The 27,086-nt window shown below is 44.8% G+C and overlaps 1 protein-coding gene across 3 annotated transcripts in view; it reads left to right on the plus strand.

The window, feature by feature from the left end:
- Nucleotides 1–27,086, plus strand: part of PEAK1 (pseudopodium enriched atypical kinase 1) — a 112,145-nt gene that overhangs the window by 59,115 nt on the left and 25,944 nt on the right. For 2 of the 3 annotated variants that reach the window (XM_068204408.1, XM_068204409.1), the window contains exons 3-4: nucleotides 17,300–20,563; nucleotides 26,857–26,973. In XM_068204408.1, coding sequence (XP_068060509.1) covers nucleotides 17,412–20,563; nucleotides 26,857–26,973 — 3,269 coding nt within the window. In that variant the 5' untranslated portion in view covers nucleotides 17,300–17,411. The remainder of the gene's footprint in view (nucleotides 1–17,299; nucleotides 20,564–26,856; nucleotides 26,974–27,086) is intronic. The other variant, XM_068204410.1, reaches the window with a different exon arrangement.

Consider the following 27,086-nt stretch of genomic DNA (forward strand, 5'->3'; position numbering starts at 1 on the left):
TACTTTTCATTTTGCTTTGTAATTCTAAACATGGCATGGGCCTGGAGTGACTCCACAGAGACTTGTCCAATACACCTGAGAGCACAGACAGGTACAGCTGGCAGGAATCTGCCTTGGCTGATCCAGCAGGGAACCAGAAGCAACACAGCAATAAGCTTCTTCCACTGTTACTGCTGCTCTTCCAGCCAGTTCAGCCAGCACTGGGTCTGCTTGCCAGCCAAGGTATGTGTGAAGGAGCTGGGCCTGCAGTAATGAACGTCTGAGATTGTTATTTTTGCCTCGAGCTGCAGCATCCTGGCTGGGGAGCTGCATCCAGAGGTGGTGTCTGCAAAGGCACTGGTACCCACAGCCTCGGTGTAACGTGTGTCTGCAGCAGAACTGCTGTTCCCACTGTGGAAGGAGAGGGAAAAGTGTCCAGGGCTTTCCTGGTCTGGCTTGGAGGCCACATCACAGCAAGGCAGGAGCCCTGACTGCTGTCTCTGCTGGGTGATTGCTGAGCAGTTCAGGTGTTAGTGTTCCACATCTCTTGGCTTTTCTGTTAGGTTTATAATTTGACATCACAGCTGTTTTGCAATGTATTTTCTCTTTTGTGCACAAGCCACTTGTGAGCAGGCTTTTGTATTGTCAGCACGTGTTACAGAAATCTATATTAATTCTCAGCAGTATTGATAAACTTCAGCTGTGAGAGAGGCTCTGATCCAGGGCTGCGTGCCATGGACAGAGCTGGGCAGGCAGTGCCTGCACGGGATGCTGCCAGGGCTCTCAGTCCTGCTGTTCTAGAGGGGATGGATCGAGTGCCCAGTGGTGCAAAGCCTCTCCAGCCAGGCACTGCTGCTGCTCTGCTCTTGGGTTTACCTGGGACCGTGGGCTTTGGAGAGCAGAGTGCAGCCAGCTGAGTCTGTCTTCACACAAGTGTCACAAGCAACAGGTCATGCTTGTTTTTCAAAAGCCAATGATGTAAAAATTCAAAGGATCAAAATGCAAGTAATTCAAATGATTGAAGAAATCATTAGGTTAATACCTGCAAACTATTGTGTAATTTCAGATGTAATGAAAAAAGAAAATCTACCTGGAAAAATGCTATTTTTTGGTAGGTTTCTAGCTTTGATGCTGACTAATTTATAGATCACCTGTGCACAAGTTTGCCTCTTCTGTTACCTTGATCTCTTTGGAATTGAAGAAGCAGTAGTTTCTTTCTCTCCCCTTCTCCCTGTTCCCTTCTTGTAAAGAAATGATTAAATAGTCAGAGTACAAATGCTGCACATGAATATTTATAAGAACTTTTATAACATTTAGCGAGGCAATGCTTCATGGCTGTCTCTTTCTGAATGCACATAAGAAAGTGCCATAATTTCTTCGAAGCTGCACTGAGTCCTTATTTGCTACTGGGTTGGCAGGAGCTGGAGGCTCCTTGGGGCTGCAGTCACTGATGATGACAAAACCCAGAGATCATTGGGGTGTTTCCTACTTTTCTGTTAAAGCACTTGGCTTGTGTTTAATATCTCATAAGAACACATTTTTCATGCATCATGTATATTTAAGTTGCAGAAAATTGCTAGGTAGAAATCTTGTTACTTGCATTGGATAAATAGCTGATTCCTGCGTTGATACTTTGGTCTGGGAAGAAACAAAGTGAAATGTCTTCTGCTTGAAATACTGACACTGTGGGACAATTGAGTGGTCCTGGAGCACACTGTGCAAAGCACTTGGAGGGTCCTCCTGTTAATGCACAAGTGCTTTAGCCTCTACTTCTCTGCATATTGTCTCTCTGGAGTAGGACATCCTGTGCATACCTAATTGCCTGTGTAATGCCTCAGAGTGTTGTCACACACCCACTGCTAAAAAGCAAATGGAAACTAGTAGCTCTTAAAAGCAGATTTTCCCCCTTGACATCCTGAAAGAATTTAGATCAGATTAAGCACAGAGGAGAAAGAAGAAAGGCTTTAGGAATAAGCAAAAAGGAGAAGGGGTTAGAGTTGTGATTTGTTAAAGCTGAAGATAATTTTAGAACTGGGTTTGGAAGTCCTAGCTCATAATCCTGTTATAACCTCTCCCCTTCTCCCTTATAAAATAATTGCCATAAATTGCATGTTCTCGTGTCCACAAGGTTACTACATGAACTGAAGGCTTGCAGTGTTTTTTAAGAGCTGGAGTGCACGACGTGGATTGGCAGTTACCTGCTGGAGCTTGGCGCACCACGCGCGGGTCTGTGTGATGTGCCGGTGCAATGCCCCGTGCTGGGGCTGGTCCAGCAGAGCCCTCGAGGGCAGAGTGGGAATCACCCCAAGGCCAGGGCAGCGGGCAGAGCCTGTGACCTCCGGATCTGCTCCAGCAGGGTCTGCCTGGGCGTTCCACACCCTCCCCACTGGTTTCTGAGGGCTGCTCTCTGTGGGGTGGGCTTTAAACAATCCCCACTTTAACATCTTTCACTGGATCAGCTGGCTGCGTTAATTCTTCCTGCAATTCATTAATAGCATAATATTTCTGGTTTGTAATCATACTTTCTCAGTTTTAAGTCCCCTTTTATCTGATCACATTTACTTTAGCTTTCTGCCTGGGATGTGTGTGTCTTCTGTAGATCTCAGTCTGAAGATCTCAGAATATCCCAAGGATCTGATACTTGTGATTTCTTCACTTTTGTGTCTGTGTTTATAAATATGTCTAATTTATACTTCTCTGCTACAGCCGTATGCAAACTATAGAGGTGTATTTTTAAAGAAGGTGCCATTTATGTGACTTTAACCCCTGAACTACTGCTGTTCTTAATTTTCAGACAGTGATTTTGATCTCCTTCCCAGATGTTTTAGGCACAGTAAATATTAGAATTATTTTCATCATTAGCAAAGGACAATTGAAGGAGACTATCAACAAACAGTTTAGTTTACATTTCAATTAAAGCTGTACACTTGTGGCATTACATTTATCACTAGGAATTACAATAATAATATTGAAAGACAATAATGCTCTCAGGTGTGCTTTACTTGTGCAAAACTTTTGAACCTGATGCATGACCTCTGAGCATGTCAGAGTCAGAACTTGGTTACCTCTGTAAGAAAAGTATGTGCTCACCTGAGAACTCTTGGAGTGTGTTTAGCAGCAGGCATAATTCAGGATCTTGGGAAAATGTTCCCAAGTTTGCATCGACAGGGAAACAAAGGTATTGTCCACATTGGTGTGGAGCAGCTTATCAAATCCACCTAAACAGATTAAAAAACCTGTAGTCCTTGCATAATAATATCTACAAGAGTTTTCATATCACATTTTTCATAGGGAATATTGAAATTAGACTTCCAAAAAAATAGTATGACGGCTCTTCCTAATTTATTTTTTTGCACTGAATTTTTAGTAAAAATGAAGTGTGCACCAGGGAATGCATAGGCATAGCAAGTGGTAAAATTCCAGGGACCTTTAGAGACTTTCATTTGTCTCTGGTTCCTGGCATATTAAAGGTTTGTGGAGTTTTGAGGCAGAACTTATTTTATTTCTACTACAGAGCCTCAAACTGAAATCTTCCATCATACCCTATGAGACAAAGGCCTTGACTGAAGCAGGGAACTTGCTGCTAGAGCTTGGTGTCCCACTGCAGACCGGTGGCTGCTGGAATTGCTGCCGCGGAGGGGAGGTGAGGTGAGGGATCTGCCTGCTCCTCCTTCAGCTCGGGCATTCATGATGCCGCTGCCTCACTTCAGCAGGCAGCCATCTCATCATCTATGGGAAGTCTCCTCTGCCTTTTTCCTTCCCCATTCTTCTTTCTCCAAGTTTAGCAAGTAATTAAGAGAGTACAGTGGCTGAGGAGTGAAAGCGGAGTTTTTCCAAATGCTGTTCCTTGTAAAATGGAATGCATCGCCCACACATCCCAGGGCAGTGATTGAAGATCCCCTCACATTTGTCTTACTTGAGATTTCAGCAAAATCATCTGCTGAGCATTTCAGTCTATCCATGTGCATTACAATCCATCCAGGCTCCCTGAAAAGAAAAATGGGGAAATAAGACATGGTTAATATCCCAGGCTTTATGTGGAGAGAAGAGATTTAACATGGTGCATTAGAGACAGAGGCTCCGGTCTATCTCCTGACTACACGGAGCTAAGTAGCATTGTGAGCCCGTCCTTTTGGTAAGTGTCTTGGACTTTCTCAGCCTTGGAAGAGCTCTGGGCTGGAGCAGCAGTGCAGGGAGCTGGGGCTGCCTGCCTGTGGCACTGCCTGGGGCTGCAGAGTGTCCTGGAAGGCCAGGCAGGGCAGGAGCTCCTCTTGGAACCCACCCAAAGCCCAAGCCTTGCTTTGGCACAGCCACAGGTGAACAGAAGTTGTGCAGAGCTGCTCCTTACAACCACTGTCTCTCCACTTTACTCTTCCTGTTCCTGCAGTACCATATGGAAGTAAGGAAATTACTTTGCTCTCTAAAGAAAGAAAGAAGAAACAAGTATTTTTATGTAGCAAAAATTTCTGTATTAACATGTATTTTGAAGACCTGCACAGCACAGAGCAGATGTTTCAGCTTCTCAGCTCTGCTGTATGAAGCAATCAAGAAGCCAATCCTATACCTGTATCCAGGCAGCTGATAAATCTCCTATTATTAACTCCACCTTCTTTTTTTTTTCTTTTTTTTTTTTTTAACATGCAGAATTCTGGCATCCAAACACGTCTTCCGCCTTTATGGAGTTTGACATACTGCAATTTTTCTCAAAATTAAGGCTTTGGGATCCCTGTTCACATACCAGGTTTCAACAAAAGGCTTTATGAAACAGCTGGCTGTAAAAGCTGAGTGATTGTCAGATGAGAAATGATTTGTACTTGAAACAGTCATAGAAGGTGAAGTTAGTAGTGACTCATTTTCTGGTTATGCCAAAAAATATTTCTGTAAATCACTGAAATCCAAAAAATTTAGCATTTAATCTTTATTCACATTACTGAGACTGGTTTTTCTGTCAAATAACTGCTGGGTACTATTGCAAACAAAAGGCTTGCTTTTTAAAATAGTTTTAAAATAAAGCACAAATTCCTTATATTTGAAAAACCACGTTTCCTGTCTTCCTTGTGCCTCTGTACATCGTCTTTGCAGATGCTGAATTTTAGTGAGGTATAAATAGATAACTTGGTTAACAAGTATACAAAAGGCTAAAGTAACTTTTAAATCTAGTACATTTTAATTTCATTTTTCTATGTTGTTACTGAGAAACCAAAATGATGAAAGTGCAGTGGATGTTCTGTGGGTTAGGCCTGGCTATAGGTGACAAGTCTGAAACTGGTTGTAGGTAGGAGGTGCTACTGAGCAGGGTGCTATGTATTAATCTTTGTCCTAAAATTAGTCAGGTGTTTTTATGAGCAGTCTGAAAGAAAATGTAAACAGGGAGAGCAGGAGATTTGAATGCAGAGATATGCACAGGCTATACTGGGAAAAAATATGGAGGGAATACATTTTATTTATAATGTACAGCTGTAAACTGGGAATAAAAGATTTTAGGCCAGGCTTGCCTGATTGCACTGAGAGAGGTGAAGCTGCTCGAAAGCGTGTGGAAGGCATGAGCACATCATTGTCATGAGTTCTGGCTCATGATAGCAGGACAGTGCCTGGCCTCCAGGTGTTGGGGAAGATGAAATAGGAAAACCTTATAAATATAGGATTGCCTGGCAAAAGATTTGGAAAATCCAGACATTGAGATGAGAACTAGATTTGAAATAGCAAACCTTGACTACTGAATAACTAGAAAACAATAGTATAGCCAGGTTGAAAGCAATCCCCCTTTCTGATTAAACAACGCCCTTCACCTGCAGATAGGTCCAAAGGTCACATGGAATGCTCTGTCTCACCCCCAATGTCTGGTTCATCCCACACCTGTGACCCTCCCCTGAAGTATCAGGTATCTGTGACCCCACTGGCCCAAGACCTGCTCCAGCCCACCTTGAAGCCCCCTGATAAGGTGTGCCCGAGGGACCGGACGCTCTCTTGGACCTTCCCCTGGGACCCTCACCTGGAACCCTCGCTCCCTCTCCCTCTCCCTCTCTCCCTGGGCCTGCCACGAGTTGTGCCTGGCAACTCCAAGCAGGGCCTTTCCCCCTTTTAATAAACCACATTTTCTAAGACCTGACTTCAGAGATCTCTCACCCATCCAGACCGTCCTGGAGTCCCGCGCTCTCTACATCCAGGTGTGCAGGGATGGCTGCAGCAGTGGAAGGTTTGTTCTGGTGTCTGTCCCCAGTGTGGGAGCCTGCGCTGCCTTTGCAGAGCAGCGCCCAGGGGTGCTGCTAACAGGTCACCAGTGGCACTGGGGCTTAAAGGTCTGGGCAGCTTCGTTTCCAGAGAAGGCCAGAGAGCTCCTTTTATTCATATTTGTATTTGAAAATAGCAGAGTAGAAGCAGAAGTGCTGCTGAAGTACGGGGAAAGCGATGAGTAAGGCAGCATTGATGGCTGTCATGGTTACCGTGGCAACCCCTTGGCCACCGTTGGGATGCCATCCCTGTTTATGTAACCATCACAGAACATATGCCACCACCACTAATTAAGCCAAGGTTGAGCCCAGAACTTTGAAATCTGCCATCGCTCTTTTTTTCCCTGTATGAATTGCAGGGTTAAGCACTGCAGAGTGTGGAGCCTCCTGTGTGACCATCCTGGGGACACCTGGCATGACCTTCCCCTCCGGGTGCAGCCTGGGCTGTGGTCCTGAGCAGTTCCCTCGGCAGGGGAATGTGGTGGTGTCTCCTGGCCAGTCCTGGAGACTGAGCCCAGGAGCTGAGAGGGAGCAGGGGCAGAGCTTTGCTGCTGCTGCGTGCCTTGATGCTGCGCCTGTTGTCTCACACCGGTTCTTCTTATAAACAATTTACTTCCAAATGCCACAATGGTGCACAGGGCAGGAATAAACCGCCCTCAAGACCCTCCAAGAGAGCCGGTAATAGCAGCCTGTCCCATTTCACTCGGAATGGCAGTGACAAAAGGTAATTGCCCTGGGCTTGGTGTGGTTTCTGGTGTGGGCTTGTAGCAGCCCAGTTTGCTAATAAAGTATTCTCTCATAAAAATCTCGTTTGAAAGGCAAGGAATTCAGATGAGTGCGATTCTGCTTTTACCTTCAGACCCCTGCGGACTGGTATTGAGTCATCTCAGCAGTACAAGAGTAGAAAACTCACATTGTATTTTTTTGTGGCTGCAAAAGGCTTCGCATTCTCAGGATTCTGTCAAGCACAAGTAGCAAAATTTGTGTCTGGCAATCAGGTCCTTCAGGAAAACATTTCTATCTGTAAAGAAGAAGTAAAGAGAGGGAGTTGAATGTTGGTGATCATTTTCTTTCTCTTCCCTTTGCTGGAGCTCGTTTGCTGCGCTCCAGCTTTGTTGTTGCCTGCTGCGTGGTGCTCCGGGGGTGAGCGCCGGCCGGGCTGCAGCTCGGCGTTCCCAGGTCCGATCAGCAGCCCCTTCATTAGCACCTGCTTCATTAGCAGCGGGCGTGGGCCGGAGCGGCCGCAGGGGCTGCGGGCCCTGCCTCCAGCCCGGGGCTCCGCTGGAGCCGGCTGCTCCTGCTGCCCCAGAGCACATGGGCAGTGCGGGCCGGGATTCCTGCCTGGAGCAGCCTGCTCGTGATTCCTGCTTCCCCTGCTCCTCCTTCTGCCCTGGCCAAGAACTGGAGTGGTTTACACTTGATAGGTGTAGACATCTCTCTGTGAAAATGCAGCGTGTTTCTTCTCTCATGGAGTACATCGAGCAAATTCCCCAGCTGCAAAAACCAGTCATTGACTGTAAAGATAAAAACTAACGCAGGATTTCTCTTGCATTTCCTTTCTGATTCTGTCCTTGATTATATTTAACGATGCCTTCACTGCATAGTTTTCCACATGTGGAGTATTTTAAAGCATGGAATCAGATTTTGGGAACTAAAATAAATTACTGGGGTTTTGTTGGGGTGTGTTGCCTGCCCCACATCTTGTCTCTTTTGGTAGGCTGAAAAGCTGATGACTGACTGTGAGGTGCCCTGGGTTTGGCTGTTAGTCCTTTTCTGTCCCCATGGAGGGAGGGAAAGGGCTGCACACAGAGCCCTCACAATGTGCCTGGAACACTGGGGTGTTGTGGACTGGCAGGCACAACACAATCACCAGAATAAGGAAAAAGTCAATTCTTATTATGTATGCTAAAAGCATGCAGTGCCAGTACCTCCTAATTCCTTTTCTGAATTTCATCTATGCTGGTGCTTTTTATCCCTAATAACATTCTTATCAGCGGTGGCTTGCCATTTTATGGGGATGGATTTTAGGCAAAGCATAAGTAGAATAAGCAAAGAAATTATCTGTTATAAACTTCAACACTAGTAAACATTAATATCTTTAACCTTTTGACTTGGAGCTCATCACTCATTTCATTGCTCTGGCTTACGACTGCAGATTAAAATTTCTTGCATTCATCTGGCTTGCTGAAGTAGCTTATTGGGATGAATAAATGACACCCTAATTAGAAGAGGAGCCTGAGTGAGAATAAGCTGCTGGAACCAGCTTTGATGGTCAAAAAATTACCTGTAGCTAGTTTCTCAAGATTATCAAAGAGGCCCTCAAATTAGAATGTCTGTCTTTGATCATAGATGTGAGGAATGAGGCAAAATGAGTGCACCAAGCAGATGGCAGTGGGAGGAGATGGTTGCTGTGCAATGGGAAACTGGAGGAGTTTTTACAAAGATTCAGGCCCTTTCCAGGCATTGCTCTACCACATAGTGAATGAGATAGCAATATAGGGCTTATTTTTATTTCTACTTTCCACCATAAAATAGTAATGTATGTGTCTTCAAAAGGTCAATTGATTAGGTTATTTTTAGAGAAAAATCCCTCTTCTATCATTCCTCTGTAGCCTTACCCTGATGTTTCTAACCTGTAGTGTGACAAGCTTCCAACAGTACCCATCTTTAGTAAACTCCTTCCACCTGGCTTCCTGACCTGGCTAATTCCCACTGCCTGACCTGGGTGTGGCTGTGGGTTTGTCCAGATCCCTGCAGGACCTGTGGGTGTGGCGCAGTCCCTGGGCACTGGCAGCCTGAGGCCCCAGCTGCCCAGTGTCAAACATGAAGTCACAAAAGGTGGAAATGGGATGGCCCGGGACCGAGTTGCAAGTCCGGGACAGAGTGACAAAGTGTGGGAGGAGGAGAGAAAGGCCTGACCTTCCCACGGGAGATGATGGGATCTCAGTGTTGCTGCAGCATGGGGTTATTTTGCTGGATCAAGCTAAAAGCAGGATCTGGGAAGAGGAGGAGCAGTCAGGCCCAGCCCCCAGCAGCGCCTGCCCTTCACCCTGGCCAGGCTTCTCCAGTGGCCAGCACAGGAACAACCTGGTAACGAGCAAATCCTCTTCTCCACTGAAATGGTTCATGCTGGTTTCAAGCTCTGAAACTGGGAGCTTTGGGTCCACCCCACCTCGTCCAGGTGTCATGGTTCATCCCATGTATAAATGTCTGGTTGTTCCTCTGAATCAATTGACCCCCTGGTTTCAGTGCCAGCTTCTTTCAGGAAGTGTTTTGTGTGGAATAATTTTCTTTTTGGAGATGTAAATATGCTGCATTGGGTTTATTGCTTTTTTTTTTTTTTTTAGATAGACACTAAATGGGAACACCCAGTCTGTCTTCTTTATGTGACGGATCATTTAATACACTATTACATTATTTTATTTGTCTCAGTTCTGAACTAAACTATCCTAATCTTTTTGTTTCACTGCAGGGATGAAAAGCTTTCCATATTAAAATATTTTTGTGGCTGTTTTATGCAGCATTTCTTCCTGAGGTGTCATAAATAGAACTGGGTGCAATACTCAGTAAATCATGTCATTGATTTTCTCCCACAGAAAGCATGTAATCTGCTGGTTGCCTGGCCTTTGCTGTGACACCATTTGCATGCCCTGCCATTAGGAATTGGAGAGAACTTCTTAAAAGCTTAAAATAAAGTTGTGCCATTTCTCTTTTGCCCATTGGTTCATGGTTTGGTAGGAAGAGCAGGTTTCCTTCCCAGAAGTGATGATAAAGAGCAGGTCCCTTGACCATGTGCTGAACTGATGCCTGGTTCTGATAAGGGGCTGTAATTTTGCACTGCTCAGCCACCTGGCTCCTGAATTTCTCCACAATTCTTGGCTCTGCACAGTCCAGCCCTGCTGTGCTGTTGCTGTAATTTATCGGTTATTTTGAATACCTCCTTTTTTAATAATGGCTCATAGTGGTTCATTTTTAAACCTAATCCTGCCAAGTCTTCATTTAATGACTCCTAAGGTTCCCAGGGGGGACTGGGACCACTGGAGGGTGCCCACTGTGCTGCAGCCTCGGTGTTGTAGCTGTTCCTGTCCTGGCTGTGAGCCAGCCCCTCCCTCCTGAGTTACCTGCCGTGACACTTCAATGTGTCTTTGGTTCCTGTTTAGTCAGTTCTTCCCCGTCCTTTCCAATGCTGTTTTGTATTTTGATATCCACAAGTTATTTGCTAAACTGAAATGGGGGTTTTGGGGGATTTTGGGGGTTGGCACTTGTGGGTTTTGCTGCCTCAGGTGTTCAGCACTGAGATCTTTGGAGCCAGGGCCTGCAGGAGTGCAAGGGAGAGAGGCTGAGGCAAACACAAGTTGCAGGATTGCTGGACTCCACAATCCAGGGATGATCCACCCTGTTTTCCTTCTCAAGCTGTGCTCAGCAGAAGGGTAACCGCAACTGTTCCCAGGTCTCTGGTTGTTGGGGAAGATGAAATAGGAAAACCTTATAAATATGATTGCCTGGCAAAAGATTTGGAAAATACAGACATTGAGATGAGAACTAGGTTTGAAATAGCAAACCTTGACTACTGAATAACTAGAAAACAATAGTATAGCCAGGCTGAAAGCAATCCCCCTTCTGATTAAACAATGCCCTTTACCTGCAGATAGGTCCAAGGGTCAAATGGAATGCTCTGTCTCACCCCCAATGTCTGGTTCATCCCACACCTGTGACCCTCCCCTGAAGTATCAGGTATCTGGGACCCCATTGGCCCAAGTCCTGCTCCAGCCCACCTTGAAGCCCCCTGATAAGGTGTGCCCGAGGGACCGGACGCTCTCTTGGACCTTCCTCTCTTGGACCTTCCTCTCTTGGACCTTCCCCTGGGACCCTCACCTGGAACCCTCGCTCCCTCTCTCTCCCTCTCCCTCTCTCCCTGGGCCTGCCACGAGTTGCGCCTGGCAACTCCAAGCAGGGCCTTTCCCCCTTTTAATAAACTACATTTTCTAAAACCTGACTTCAGAGATCTCTCACCCATCCAGACCGTCCTGGAGTCCCGCGCTCTCTACATCTGGTTATAAAAGCACTATAATGTTTCGCAGGTATTGCTTTTTTGTTTGTTGTGAGCAGACTCTGCAGAGGTTTGGTAAAGTTCATTCTTCTCCACGAGTGTTTGCGTGTGCTTGAACAAAAGGAAAAAACATCAAAGGGCAGAATTTCAAGTGAGCCCAGGAAGGGTAAATCAAAGATAATTAGATTGGTCGAGATACAGTCATACGTTTAAAATGCTGTGAGGGACTTAATTCTCATAGTTTTTCTTCAATAAAGTAGGGAGAAACTGAACTGCACTAGAATTGAGGATACTTTTTTGAAATCATAATTATTGTGCTTTTTTCCTGTCAGCTGATAGGCTTACCCGTAATTTGCTGCTAAATCTTAGAATGCACAGAATTTTCAATAAGCACACAATTTATAGTTTGGCTTACCTCACTTTTTAAAAAGTAGAAAATAAAATCAATTTTCCGTGTAAATCAAACAGCATTCCTAAAGAATATACTGTCCTGCTGTGTCTGAGTGATCATTATTATGAGAATTTATATATGTCTAAATGGACCAAATAAATTTAAAGTTTTATTGATACTAAATGATGATTTCTTTTTCCAAAAGGAAAAAATCTCCAGTTAAGAATGTCAGGAATTCTTATTATTGGGACTCATAAGAGTTCCTGTTCACATACCTGCCTTGGCTGGCCCGTTGGGCTCAGCACCAAAGGGCAGAGCTTGGCCTTGTTACAGCTCTGTGTGCTCAGTGTGGTGATGCAGAATCTATTCAGAGTACCTGGGCAGGTCCCGAGGATATTCCTTGCCTTTTCCTTGCTCTGTGGCATTATCTCTTTGGGTTAGGTCAGTTGCAAAGAAATGCCCATTTTCTTCTGAAGCATCCCAGATTGTCTAGCCCTGGGCAGGTTTTTTCTCCAGTTCGTTGGTTATTTCTATCATGTTTTACCCTTGCAAGTTTTAGGGAGGGAAAAAAGCCCATATTTAAGGTTTTCCTTCACTTAGTTAGTATTATGAAATACTTATGTAATTTGAGCTCTTTTTGAAGGAGAAGAAATGCTGTGTGAAACATTAAAACAGGAAAAACCCCTATCTGCAGCAAGATAAAACTTCTTTTTTAACAAAAGTGGTAATGCAAAATAAACAAAATTTATGGAAATGTCCATCTGTGCTCTCTGCCAGAGTCAGAGCTCTGGCTTGGTACTGCAGTGAGCTGATACTTAGCAAATATCCTTCACTTTGGGAATAAAGCTGTGCCAGCCCATAGTGCTTCTTGCATTCTTTAGTCCGTGGGTTTTCCTGGCACGCCCTGAGTGAAGGGAGCGCTGGGCACTCTCGGGGAGCATCCCACTGCCCTCCAGGCAGGACCTGCACGAGTGCCGGATTTTAAAACAGTCTCTTAGAATGTTTATGGTTACATTAAAATTTAAAAGAAACAGAAATCAAATCCTGGCAAAGAATAGCCATCCCTTTTTCCCTGCTGTGTGAGCCTTGCACTGCTGTTTATGATGATCAGTGACTGTCCACATGCCTCTAAGTGGTTCAGACAAACCACAAAGCCCTGGTGGTTTTGTGGCCTTTGGGCACTCCCGTATAGGAAGCCCAGGTTGAATTCCCACTGCTGATTTTTTCAGTCTGAGGACAGGCCTGGCAGTGGGGAGAGGTTTGTGGTTGTGCAGCAGCCCTGGCTGGACTGGTGCCGAAGAAGGCTGATCAATGCAGTTTATTCTGCAGCACAAAAATCGCAGCCCCATTGTCAGGGCCAGCAGCACTAAAGGTACATGGATTTTCCCTGGAGGAGGACAAACCAAAGGAAACCTGTGCCAGGATGTGGTGATCCCAGAGGAGACCAGAGGGTGCTGGTTGCAGCTCAGGAAAGTCCCAGCCTTTCAGTGGGGGGAGATTTTGCAGCACACAGCATTGCAAACACATGCCTAATAGGTGCATTCATTTTCATATGCTCATTCATTGAGCAGGCCTGATTAATTAGTGCATGTCACCATCTGGTACTTACTGAGACTATTCATTTTTAAAATGTTGAAATTGTAGGGAATGTTGCACACCAATTAAGTTCTTTTTAATTGGATTATTTTAGTATAAAGTATTACTGGAGAAGGCCTTCATTGTGATTCAGCCAGCATGCATCCAAAGGAGACCTGCCAGCCTGAAATTACCTAGAACAAAGGCAAAATGCCTGAAATGCATGTTTATTACTATCTTCATGCACTCAGCAAAGATGATGTCAACAAATAAAAGCACCACAGAGACATTTCTGCATTGCTGTGCAAGCTTCCTGACACGAGGGTATCTCAGCTGATCCCTGCTTCATCTTTGCTCTGCAACTCCGGATCTGTCATCTTCTCCCTCTGACCTGAAAACTGAAATATGCTTTTGCCTTCCTGACTGCTTGATGACAACTCGACAGGGCCAGGCTGAGCCCTCCTGTGCACAGCTGTGTACCTGCTGGAATGAGGAGCATTAGTCTCATATACACATGGAATGATTTGGCCTTTAAGGCTGATAAATTATCTGTGCTGACTCAACCATTTAGTGAATGAAGTGTCACGATCTGCTGTTGGGAGCAGAAGTTGTCTGTCTCTACTTGCTCCTGACACTGACTCACTGGTGAATTTTAGTTCCTTAACGTCACTGCACTGCAGTGGTTCCCTGTATAAATTGTGAATAGTTCTGTTTACCAACTTACATAAAAGGCTTTGAGATACAGGGATGAAATGCAGGCTGTTGATGTCACATATTTGCTATTAATACTTTCTTTACAAGTCTGATGCTGTTTTGTAAGTAACATCTTGTCATTGCCTTGATTTTGCGTAGATTGAGCATCTTCAAACAAGTTTGTCATCTGAGCTACTCATTTCAGAAGAGCCAGGAGCTCTGCAGGGTGCACATTCCTGTTCCTTAGCAGGTACACGGAGTGTCAGTGGAAGCAGGGAAGGTAGGGAAGAAAAGACACCTGGTCACTTGCAGCTGGAGAGATCTGAGGTGTGACTGCCTGGATCTCTTGTTGCCCTGTTTTGTTCTGGAGATAGTGCAGGAGTCCAGCAATGAACAATGTCAGGATGATTTTTTCCTTGTCTTTGTGTGCATTTTCAGTCCCTTCGATGGCCTCTGCTGCCCCCTGCCAAGCTGCGGCTGGAGACAGCCATGGAAGCAACAGCCTACTGAAAGATTTCATTTCTCTTATCACTCCTAATTACTCTCACCATAATTACCACACATAATAGAGAATCTGTAGTTGAAAAAGTAATTCTTTTTAAAGGAGAGGAAAGCAGCAGAAAGATTGCTTTTAGTTGTTCAACAAGGAAGAAACTGACTTTTTTTTAAGAATGCAAATGCTTGCTTCAGCATATAAAGGTCACTGTGGATTTAATTTGAAATAGCGTAGGAGTGCTTCTGATTTCAAAGTACAAAAGTAGCACAGTGTTGGAATTGTTTTGGTTGTTTTCTTAAGATCCATTTCCTCTAGCTGGAAGGTGGCTGTTTCCTCTGTGGTGCAGCTGCAGGCAGTGTCAGGGCCTGAGACAGGAACTGCTCGTCCTGCTGTGCCCAAGCCAGTTGCAAACCCAGCTGGGGTTCACAGACCCAGGGAGTCAGTGGCTCTTCTGTTCCGGAGTGTCCCAAATCATCCTGGGGGTCAGGGCTGTGTTCAAACCAGTTCTGTTGGCTGTTGGAGACCGAAAGAGCTGAAATACCTACACGTGGCTTGTGTATACTCTGTGTCCAGGTTCCACATCTGCATTTCCACTGTCACCAGGTGTGTGATTGCTGAGGTGAAGTGCTGCGGGCAGCGCTGCTGGCACGCAGCGGCGGTGTTCTGGGACGAAGCACAGAGCTGTATTGTTACTCTCTCTGGAGAGCTGTGGTTCTGCTGAGTTTCCTGTAGTTCCCATTCTCAGGTTGAGGGTAACCCTTCTGTGGCTCAGAGGAAGTGCCAGCACCATTGTCCGAGCAAAGGAGAGTGACCGGTGTGTTGTGACACAGGCAGTGGTGTCATCACATCAGGATGTAGCCCCGGGCAGGTGGGCACTGCAGAGCTTCCTCAGTGCCCCCCTGTTCCTGGCAGGAAGTGCCTGGAACGCCACAAAGCTGCCTGCCTTGTGATGGGATTCTGGAGCAAGTGCAGCTTATGCAATTCCAGAGAAATAAGATCACATGGGTAAATCATAAAACCCACACACAAGCACTAACCCTTTTGTTTAAATTGGTTGTTCAAAGCTTTTATGTGATGGAGAAATATATTTTTCAAGAAAGCGTTTAGTTTAGATTCCCATTAGTGTAACTTTACTCCTTCTATTTTTTAAACACATGAAAAGAGGGAGCTAACCAGAGTATAAAATTCTTGTACATGCTCTCTCTCTCGTTTTAGGAGAGCTATTTCTTAATGTAATTTTTCTGCTTACAATATATGGCCTTGCAAGGTGTTGAAGCAACAAAACTTGAGAGAGATCAAGAAACATACAAAGGCATTTTACTCTGTATATGCAAGATAAAGTCTAAAAGTTTGGGCAGATCTCAGTCTGGCAAAGTTTCTCTCTCTTAGGTCATACAGAGAAAGCTTTTGGCAGTGGCTTTTTGGCAAAAAGCTTTGTCTGGAAACATATTTAGTCAGCATATGAAATGTGATAGCCCTGGTAGCACGGCTGTGCCTGCAGGCACTAATAGAGTTAGGCTTCAGCCCCATCTGCTGTTGGATCCGGATTGCTCTGTTGGTTTGCCAGCACAGGACAGCCCTTGCCAAAACACCGAGCAGGACGTGAGGAGACTGACAAAGCCCTCCCGGTGTCAGCTCTCCTCATGATCCCGTTGTTTGCCACGCTGATGAGAGCCAGTGGTGCCCCGAGAACTCCGGCACAGCCTCGCTGCTGCTGAGCTCTGCTGGGCTCTGTGGGGCTGCAGCTGGACCTGCAGGGGGTCAGCGCTGCCCTCTCCGTGTGCCTGGCTGAGCAGCAAGGATATTTGCACCCCAAGGCCTGTAAGAACAGAACAGGATTGATTTCCAGTGCCTGTGTTTACAGAAGTAGCAGTGGACGTAGAGATCCTTTCACCTCAGTAAAATGTCTCCGATAATTTGGGTTATGCAACAGCGACGAAGAGAACAGACTTGCGGATTTGGCTCAGAAGGCTTAAAATCTTCAGGCATTAATTCGTGAAACATCAAATCCTGGATACTCTGGTGACTATAAACACAGCAGATTCGTGTTTGATTTTTACTTAAGGCTGATTATTTCAGGAAATAAAAAGATTCACTTTGAACGAGTTTTTCAGTTCTTCATCAGTTGTTATTTCTGGAGGGGTTAGGTAGAAAAGCTACGTGTGAAACAAATCAGGGACTAAAAATCCTTAGCTTTGTTTTGAGGATATCAGAATGGTTTCTTGTCATTATGGTAAGCAAAAGGAGAAAGAACAGTGACTTTCTAGAAGGATTTCCACTGTATTGTTATCTGACTTTTCCAGGACATCAGAACAGCCTATCTGTTCAGCCAAAATACCTCTCCAGTTATCATTTGACTCTGATGAAAAAAGTGCTAAAATGGCAAAGTTTGGGATTGCTTGAACACATTTTGTCACGTAAGCTGAGCTTGTTCACATTCAAAGCTAGAATAAATTATCTCAATTGCATTTAGGAGAGTGAACATACCCTTGCTTTTCTAGCTCATGTTTGAGTAGTTATGGTGAAAGCATAATGTGGGGTAATCTTTGGGTTTATATCCTTTTCCTGCATTTGTTTTATTGGACAAAATTAAAGGTCAATGGTCCTGAGCTAGTCAAGAGAATTACTCTAAATTCTCAGTCACTGCCATTTTTCCCTCCCTCTGCTTTAGGTAACATAGGATTAGCTGCCAAAGTTTTAATTCTTTATGTATGAGAAGAATGATAGTTGCAATTTAGTTTTGCATTTCAGTTACATAGTTTTGTAAATGAAGATGTCAGCAAAAGGCTACTTGCTCCTTCCACATTATCCCTAGCGTGAAAAACATAATGATCAAGCAGATTTTTTCCCCATTCTCATCCTTTCTGTGTTTCGTGTTCTTCCAGCATGATCACTGCTCAAGGAAGTGTCCGTCCTGGGTGAGCAGAGTGGAGCCCCATGGATGAGACTCCTACCGTGCACTGAGCAGCAGGGCTGCAGGCGCAGAGCTCTGGGAAAATGTCTGCTTGCAACACTTTCACTGAGCACGTGTGGAAACCCGGTGAATGTAAGAACTGCTTCAAGCCCAAGAGCTTGCACCAGTTACCCCCGGTGTCGGAAAAGAAGCCCCTCTCACATGGAAACCTGAAACCCAATGCAAACCAGAGCGGCAGCCAGCGTGGGAGGAGCACCGGCAGCTTCCGCCCGCCCGTGGCCAAGAAGCCGACGATAGCTGTGAAACCCACCATGATGGTGGCAGACGGGCTCTGCGGGGAGCTGGCCACGCTGGAGCAGTGCGAGAACAAACCCCTGCCCGTAGGGTGGAACCGCAACAAGGCGGTCCTGAACAAAAAACCACTGAACAATAACAATGAGGAGGAGATCGAAGGTTACAGCCATGTTCCTAGGCCTTATGGCAACAGCGAGGGCGTGAGTAAGATACCCAGTAACAATAATAATGGACTGACAGAAGTTCTGAAGGAGATTGCAGGTTTGGATACCACACCTCAGCTCACTGGAAATGAAACAAACTCAAGAGAAACCTTCTTGGGAAGGATAAATAATTGTTACAAAAGATCGTTGGAAAGGAAGATCCCTCCGAGCTGCATGGTGGGTGGAATGAAGGATTCGCAGAGTAAGCATGTTATTCTGAGTGGAAGCACTGAAGTCATAAGTAATGAAGGTGGACGTTTCTGTTATCCAGAGTTGTCTAGTGGAGATGAGAGTGAGGATGACACGTTTTTTGGCAGCATGCAGGAAGAGCACGAGAGCTGGGATGAAAGTGATGAAGAGCTGTTAGCAATGGAAATCCGGATGAGGGGCCAACCTCGCTTTGCTAATTTCAGAGCTAACACCCTGTCTCCTGTTCCGTTCTGTGTTGACAAAAAATGGAATACTGTGCCCCTTCGGAACAAGTCTCTCCAGCGGATCTGTGCTGTGGATTATGACGACAGTTACGATGAAATTTTAAATGGTTACGGGGAAGAGACTGTGATTCTTTATGGGCAAGAGAGCATGCAGAGCATGGTATCTTCTGATTCTACATCTCCTGATTCTTCTTTGACAGAAGAGTCTCGTTCTGGGACAACCAGCAGCTCTTCCCAGAAGCTCTGTAATGGAGGGTTATCTCCTAGCACTCCTCAGGACCTCAAAGTGATTGAACCAGAATATGATAGCCTTTGTGACAATCAGCAAGTGAAGGATGTGCCAAAAGCACCCAGAAATGCTCTGAAAAGTCAGGAAACTCACAAAGCAGTCCTTGCGCTCCGCCTGGAGGAGAAGGATGGCAAAATTGCTGTGCAGACTGATATGCAGGAGAATAAAAGTTCTTCAGATGTTGCTGGTCAAGCCGTAACTATTAATTTGGTGCCTGTGGAGGAGCAAGCTAAACCTTACAGGGTGGTGAACATGGAACAACCAGTGTGCAAGCCATACACCGTAGTGGATGTATCAGCTGCCATGACCAGTGAATGTAAAGAGAATCGGACTGAAACCTCAGAAACCAAAAAGGCATCATCTAACCCAAGCTCACCAGTAACCCCAGGCACACCTGTTGCATCCTCTGCAGCATCACCTGTGCGTGTACACGCTAATCTGAAAAAATCCAGCGCAATCAGATACCAAGAAGTGTGGACTTCTAGCACTAGTCCAAGACAGAAAATACCTAAGGTGGAACTGATTGGAAACAGCTCAGGACCTTCCGTTCCTCCCAGGAAGACAAGCCACAAGTCAGCTCCTACTTCACCTACAGCTACAAACATTTCTTCAAAAACTGTCCCAGTTAAGTCTCCCAATTTGTCTGAGATAAAATTCAACAGTTACAACAATGCTGGCATGCCACCTTTCCCTATTATCATTCATGATGAGCCCACTTATGCTAGGAGTTCCAAAAATGCTATTAAGGTTCCTATTGTAATCAATCCAAATGCATATGATAACTTGGCAATCTATAAAAGTTTTCTAGGGACCACTGGGGAGCTGTCTGTCAAAGATAAAACTACAAGTGTGATAAGCCATACCTATGAAGAAATAGAAACTGAAAGTAAAGGCACCGAAGCCATAGGCAGCAAATCCGCTGAGTTGCCCCAAGCAAGAGGGGTGGCCAGTAGCTCTGAGTGTAGGCTGGGCTCTGTGGCTCAAAAGGTCCAAGAGTTCAACAGCTGCCTCACTAAGAGCCAGATATCCCCACAGAGAAGTCACAGTGCTGACCACAGCTCCCCATCCAGAGTTCAAAAGGCAATGCAAGAGCCTGCAGCAAAAGCAGACACAACCCCAGATGGTTCCATTGGCAGCAGTGGTGGCAGAGAGAACGCGAGCACGGTGCTCTCACAGATTGTGGCTTCTATCCAGCCTCCACAGTCTCCTCCAGAAACGCCTCAGTCTGCTCCCAAGTCCTGTAGTGTAGAAGAACTGTATTCCTTACCCCCTGAGGGAGATGCTACTAAAAACACCCTGGTACGACCCAAATCTCTGTTTACGTCACAGCCTGAAGTGGAGTCCTCCAAGATGGAAAGCACTGCCATTAAAATGCAGAAAGATCCACTTTCACCGCCAGCTGCCACTCCCTCTCCAAAGCCAGCGCGAGCCACCCCGAGCGCCACGAGTCCCCAGGCAGAGCAGGCACCGCCATTCCCCCCTCCACGCTCCACCTCCTCTCCCTACCATGCCAGTAACTTGCTGCAAAGGCATTTCAGCAATTGGGCCAAACCCAACAGCCCCACCAGGTCGACAGAAGCCGAGTCCATCCTGCACTCGGAGGGGCGGCGTCCCGACGCGAAACCCAAACGCTGGATATCGTTCAAGAGCTTCTTCCGCCGCAGGAAAGCTGACGATGAGGAGGAGAGAGAGAAGGACAGGGAGAAGGGGAAGTTGGTGGGTCTGGATGGAACTGTTATACACATGCTCCCCCCGCCTCCAGTGCAGCGGCACCACTGGTTCAGCGAGGCCAAGTCAGACTCCAGCGAGAAGCCGTCGATCGTTTTCATGTACAGGTGTGACCCGGCACAGGCGGAGCCGAGGGCTGAGCTCCCACAGCAGGCTGGGCTGGAGTCTGCTATCGCAGAGGCACTGGCAAAGGACAAGGGAGAAACACAGGAAAAGCCTCCAGAGAGCTCTGGACAAAACGTAGCCGGCCATTCCTCACCACCTCAGGCTCCCAAGAAAATCCCCAGGTACCACTCAGCTGTTTTAGTCACTTACTCTGTTGTGAACTGTCCTGTATATGCTGCTGAAACGGGAGAGAGTAAGGAGTTTTATTACATTAATGCAAATTTTTCAAAGTATATTTATTTTAGGTAACTTAGAGTGTGTTTTAAAATCTTTCTGTTATGTTAGATACAGAAAAGATGCAAAACATTTACTAGAAGCAGTACCTGATATTTAGAGTTTGTCTTGCAGGCTCACTAACATCTCACAATAGCCATGTTCCATTGGATCACATCCATTCTCTTGAATTTCTGCTTTAAGAACGTGCTTCTGTGTTATGGGAAACTTCAGAATTTCTCAGCAGAAATAGGAGGCAACTATTGAGCAGTACAATAGAAACTAGAAGATCTGTGACTCACAGAAAGTGTTGTCTAACTTTACCTCACATGCCCAAGAATTCAACAGATGCTAATTAACCACACTGCAGCATCACTGCAGCACTCCCAAATTAAACCTTGTAAAAAGTAGTGACAGAATTAGGGTACCTACCAAATAGTGTTATCTCTGTCTTGCAAGGCCTTTAGCAGTGACTGTGCTCTGTCCCCTGGCAGTATTAGATCCAGCAAGAGCTGCTCACATCAGTTGCAGTCAGTCATGTGGGCAGAGTAGAATTCCCTGAATGCTGTGGATGTGTTAGAATTTGTCTTCCAATGTTATTACACAAACTAATTCCAAAGTAGCCCCAAACTTGAATTATTTATTTCATTATAACAACAACCTAATGGGAAGAAATCAAAAATTTTGTGAAGTGTGAGGCCCAGAAAAGGTATCATGACAGTGATTTTGGTTTTCTTTCTCTATCTTCTGTACAAGAAAACTGCAGTGGTTTTTAGCTAAAAACAGTTTTAACCTAATAGAAATCTCTGTGTGAGCATGGTTAGAGTTTACCATAAACTGACTGCACTTGTCCTAAAACAAAACAACTTGGTTTTCTTTCTCCATACAAGAAGAGTGCTAGAATAACCCTTGATAGGAGTGCAGTCTCTAGATTTGCCCTAAATGAATTGGTGAGAAGTAGCTAGTACTACGACTCTACTAGTAGTAGTAGAGAGGGCAGGTTAAAGGATTGCAGGAGTTTGTGCTCTCAACGCCCAGGCACCTGGTTTCTTTCTCCTGTCTCTGGGGCAAGCTAGGGAAAGCGAGGTTGATTTTGGTTCCAGTGCCATCAGGAGATTGCCTTGCTCCCAGCTCTTCGTGCCCCACTGTAGTGCTGGCAGGACAGGTCCTGTGCTCTGGTGAACCAGGGCAGAGATGCAGGTGAGAAGGAACTTGGCAGTCGGTGCTCAGCCACGCCAGCTGGCTGGTGTGCCAGGGGATGGGCAGGAGGGAGCACTGCCTCTGTGGGTGGTGAGAGGGCAGGAGCAGCCTGTCAGGGATCCTTGCACTGCCCTGGAGATGGTGCTGTTGGAATGTGTCCTGTTCTCCTTCTGCCCTTCCTTTTGAAGGCAGTGGGTCTCTCATCTCTCATCCACTTATTCCAAAATGTACGTTTACTCTTTAGTTTTCTTCAAGTCACAAGGATGTTGGTTAAAACCATATCTCAGAATTTTCCCCAGTGAAAACTGGAATTTTCCACATGTTAGAATTGGAATTTCATCTTCTGACAATATTGTTCCCTGGTTTCTACACATTTCAAAGAAAACACACTGAGGTGCTGAGTTGTGGGAGCACTGGGCAGTGGGTGCTCCCCTGATTTATGCCTCAGTTCTTATATTCTTGTTGCCTTGAGTTATTTAGGGTTTTTTAATACTTTTTAATGTTGTTAATGAGTCCAAGAGAAACCTTACAGTGCCACATAATTGAAGGTTTTTATTGTTGTTTAAGGGGTTTGGCTTTTGTTTTTAATATCCTGGTGGGTGAGAATCAGGATTTCTAAATGCCATTTTTCACAAGCAGGAGGCATAACTCATGAGAAGCTTTGCTTGTTTTGTGTTAACCCTCCAGGTATTAGTACAAGGTTAGCTGTAATTCAGGCTAAAATATGTGCATGAAAAAGATGTTTAGAATGTTCAGTTAAGCCTGCAGAGGCTTAGAGGAGAATGGATGACCTGAAGATGGCAATCAGTGACCAGGACACTTCCACACTTCCCTAACTCAGAATGCCAAGAACAGCAAGCTCTCCGAAAAAACAAACTGATGTCCTGGAAAATAAGATAAGCTTTAAAAATGTCAGATTACTGGGGAGGTCTCGAAAGCAAATTTAATGAAGATCCAGTATTTCCTTACTTTGCAATGGATTACAAAGCTGCTTAAGATTGATAACACAACCACAAAACAGCTGAAGGTATTTCAAGTTATCACTAGAAAGGTCAGTTTTCCCTTTGAACAGCACTTGCAAAACATCAGTTTTTCAGAAAGCTGAAAATTATCTCTCTGTTACACAAAGGAACTTGGTTTTGGTCTGTCAGTGTGATTGTTTCTGTTTGATGGCAGGATGCAGATATGCTGGCTTAAAAGGAGCTAGCAAATAATGATATATTACATTTACTGAAAATTTGTAGATGGATTAATTTTTGCTGAAAATCAACAGTCATGTAATTTTTATCATTAATTAGAATGAGAACACCTTTAGTTCATGAAGCAGCAGTTGCTCTCAGGTGCAAAACTTAAAATTGACCAAAGGATAACATGGTATTTCTGGCCTGAGTCACTGTAACTGATGAAGGTGGTGCAGCACAGCGTGCAATCCACTCATCTCAAGTTGAATAAAAAGATCCTTCAAAGGCTTTGTTATCTTATGGATCAGAGTGTTCCTATTTGGAGTTTCACAAGATAAAGGCTTCTCCTCTCCTTCATTGAGACATCACTGCTCATACCCAGCAGCAACTGGTTAGATTGAGACATTTCCTAAAAGCAAAGTGCAGCACAGTCCTGCTGCTTCCTTGGCTGTCTTCATAAAGCACATCAGAGCTGAACTAATCTGATCTGGGCACAGCCATCTCCATTTCAGTTACAGGTTACACTCAGGAGTTTCCTTTCACAGCTGCAAGTCAGCCATAACTTTCCTTCATGGGATCTTTGGGGCAGTCTTGGATGCAGTGAAGATAAAACTCTGTTCTTCCTGAAATACTTCCTTCAGGTAGTGAGGTCTGTATATTTATTTCGTTTTAGATAAGGAGGCATTTCTTCATAGATAAATTTGTGATCACTAATCTAGTTCTAAGATTGTGTTAATTTTTGCAAAAGCATTTGAGCTCGTAACTAATAGATCTGAGCTCTGTATAGAGGAATATGAGTGTTGTGACAGATCACTCAGTGGAAACAATGGGAATCACTGTTCTACAAAAATGTAGCCATACATTAAGATCAGGATTTCATCCAGAGACAGGCAGGAATAACCACCACTGCCACATTCCACTTTCACATTGTCACTGATCCAGTCCTGCAGATTCCACAGCTGCTTCAGAAACGGCTTGGGAAGATAAGAAAATCTGTGAAATCACAGTAGGGCTCTGTTTAAAACAAAGTCCTTCCCAGTTTGGAGGGCTTCTGGTATAACTCTTAGGGTGAGGTTCTCACATGAACCCAGAACCTCTTAGGTACAGCCTGAGTAAATTGATGAGAATTTTCAAGGATGTTCTAGATGAAAAGAAATTCCTTGCTTGAGCAAGTCTCCTGAAATGGGAGAAATCTCCCTGAAAATTTAAGGTGGATCAGCTCTTCCTTGTCAAATCCATGTTAGGGCTTTTCTTATCTAGGTGTCAGCAAGCTTTATCTACCTTACTCAGCAGTGCTTAGCAGTGCTTTTAAAAGTATTAACTAGCTATCTTCTACCATTTCATCAATTAAAAACTTGTGAAATTTCTCTCTAGAACATTTTCCAATTCTAACACAATTGGAAATTCTGCATGTGCATTAAGCAAGAAGTTGAGTAACATTTTATGTGAGAACTTATAAACACCGAGGACTGTTAAGGATCCAAGTGGAAGGGACTTTTGCCATTTATTATTTTATGAATTTAAATTAGGCAATGGTCAATCATGTATTATTGTTCTTAACTCCTCTAATACAGTCTGTAAAATGGAAAGACTGAGAACCTAAAATGGATAAAGAAAAATATCTTCTTTATAATGCACAGTTAATCTGTGAAACTCATTACCATTAAGTTTCAGTGACACTAAAGAGCTTAGCAGGATGTCTTTACTGGATTATCAAGTGTACTCCCTTTATCCGTGCAAACATCGCATTATACAAGATCTAAAAAAAAAAAAACCATTCTCAAGCTCCAGGACTAAGCCAGCTTCTCAATAATCAGAATTAGGAATGAACTTCATGGCTTAGAAGTTTCAGGTTGTCATTTGAGAAGTTTGTTTCACTTTCCTCTTCAGTGACTATTTGTGTAAGGACTGAACTGCTGGAGCCACTGGAATATTTTCTGTATCCATAGTGCCCTGTGACTGAAACCTGGGCACTGCTTGTCTCTGCTCAGTGTTTTGCAGGAATAAAGTGGTCAGTGTTCTGAAGAGAAGTTCCTGGGTACGGTGGCCTCTGACCTCCCTCCAGCCATTAACCTCTGCATTCTTCCTCAAGCATTATTAAGTCAGTTTAGGCTTTATATTTGCTTTATTGGCTTAAAAGTGCAGGGCCTGAGGGTATCGCAAAGCACTCTCTTTGAAACTAATATAGCTACAAATTACACAGTTGTTTTTTTGTGTGTGTAAAATGAAGTCCTCTTCCTGGTCATCTCCAGCTGTACAGCTGCCATTGATGGCTGCTGTGTTGGTGTCCACTCGGGGAGGAGATCAGAGTCTGTGCTGGCCCCAAGGCCACATCAGATTTCTCTGTTTCTGTCACTAATTCCTGCCCCTGGGATTTATGTGCTATCTTGTACAGAACTGTGTTCCCTCACCTTTACCTCTGGATCTGACCCTAATTCAGGAATACACTTTCACAATCACTTCTTATAAGCGTTCCACTTTATCTCCCTCGTATTCATTGCCATTTATTAATCCCTCTAATTGAGCAGGCGTGCTCTGAATAGAGGAGAGCACAGGTCACACAAGAGCTGTGATTCCGGTGTCCTCACGAAAATTAACACGCTACGCAGGCATCTTTCTGGATCCTGCTGTTCCCAAAAGACCAAGGCGAGTTAGACCGCATCATCTTCTGGCTATCCTCCAAAAAACGTGGAGGAGGAGAGCCTGCAGGAAAGAGAGGCATTTGTCCCTGCAGAAGAATAACACTTTTAAAACAGTTTTGAGCCTGTGCACACGTGAATGACAAGTATTTAAATTCAGTGGGGTGTTGTCTGAAGGACAGTCATTTTTATGGCAAGGTTTTTTGCTTCACATAATCTCAGCTCCTTAGGAAAACAGACGCATTCTCTGCATGCAGAGGGCTGCTTCCTCCACTAACAGAAGAGTTGTTTAGCTTCAGCTTTGTGCCCAAGGAGCAGAGTTCTCCAAGATAATTAATTTCTATGAAGTTTGTTTTTGAAATAAAAAAGGGGAGAGAAAAAAACTTGGACAGAGGAGGCTGCATCCACTGCTGTAGATGCTAAATATGTGCTCTTATGCAAGGCATCAAAGAATCCATCCTGGCAAAATATCTATAAATATCCCAAATAAGGAGATAGCTTTAAGTATGACTTGTTACCAGTAAGCAGATAGAAAGTTACACCAAATCAGGTTTTAATGGTTCTAATCGGAGAGAACTGCCTGTTTATCAGCTGCTCCTCTTTCCTCGAAAAACCAGTCATTTTAACTGTTGAGTTCATGAAGCAGCTGGGGATGTGGTTCTTGGAGCTCCCTAAGTGAGGATGGTTCCCCCTTTTACTCCTCCTGAGTCCTGCCAGTGCCACTGAAGGGGTTGACATCTGCACTGTGTACATAAGCTTGATCTCTCTGTCCTCAGCGTTAAGATACTGGGAGGCATTTCCCCATGGATTTCATGATCTGACCTCTAATTGCTGTGGTTCAAAATGTATGCTTTTGAGGCTCTGAATACAGATTTGAGATACTCTCTTACTTTTAACAATAGGTTAGTGTTACTTCCTAAAGCTCCTCTTGAGAGCTGGACGTGCTTTTCCCGGAGCAGCAGGCATGAGTAAGGCCATAGCGGTCATTCCAGAGCAGTGATGCAGCCGTGCCCTGTGTCCCTGCAGGGAGGCAGTGCAGGAGTTAAGAAGGCAGGGCTGGATGTGCCTGGCTGCCCGGGGCCTTGGCAGGGCCCAGCCCCCGAAGGTAAACACTAAGGTGCAGTAGGTGTATCACTCTGTGCAGAGTTCAGCCCTCTTGCTCACAGCTTGCACAACTTGTAGCACACCAGAACACTGTGGAATCAATGGCTCGCCAGAGTTTCAAGACATGATTAAAAGACTCAAGAAGGCCCTGAAAGAATTTCCTTTAATGGGGAATTGTGTGAGTGAGTACAGTGGGTGAGTTGGTATTTTTTTTTCTTTCTTCCTTCCTAGCTCTTGGTTTACTTTGGCCAAATGCTTCTGAGCTTAGGTTTAGTGTATGTGCATGCATGTGTCTGGTTTGGAGAATG

This window comes from Anomalospiza imberbis, chromosome 13 (genome assembly GCF_031753505.1).
Source record: "Anomalospiza imberbis isolate Cuckoo-Finch-1a 21T00152 chromosome 13, ASM3175350v1, whole genome shotgun sequence".
In the NCBI taxonomy this organism is placed as follows: domain Eukaryota; kingdom Metazoa; phylum Chordata; class Aves; order Passeriformes; family Viduidae; genus Anomalospiza; species Anomalospiza imberbis.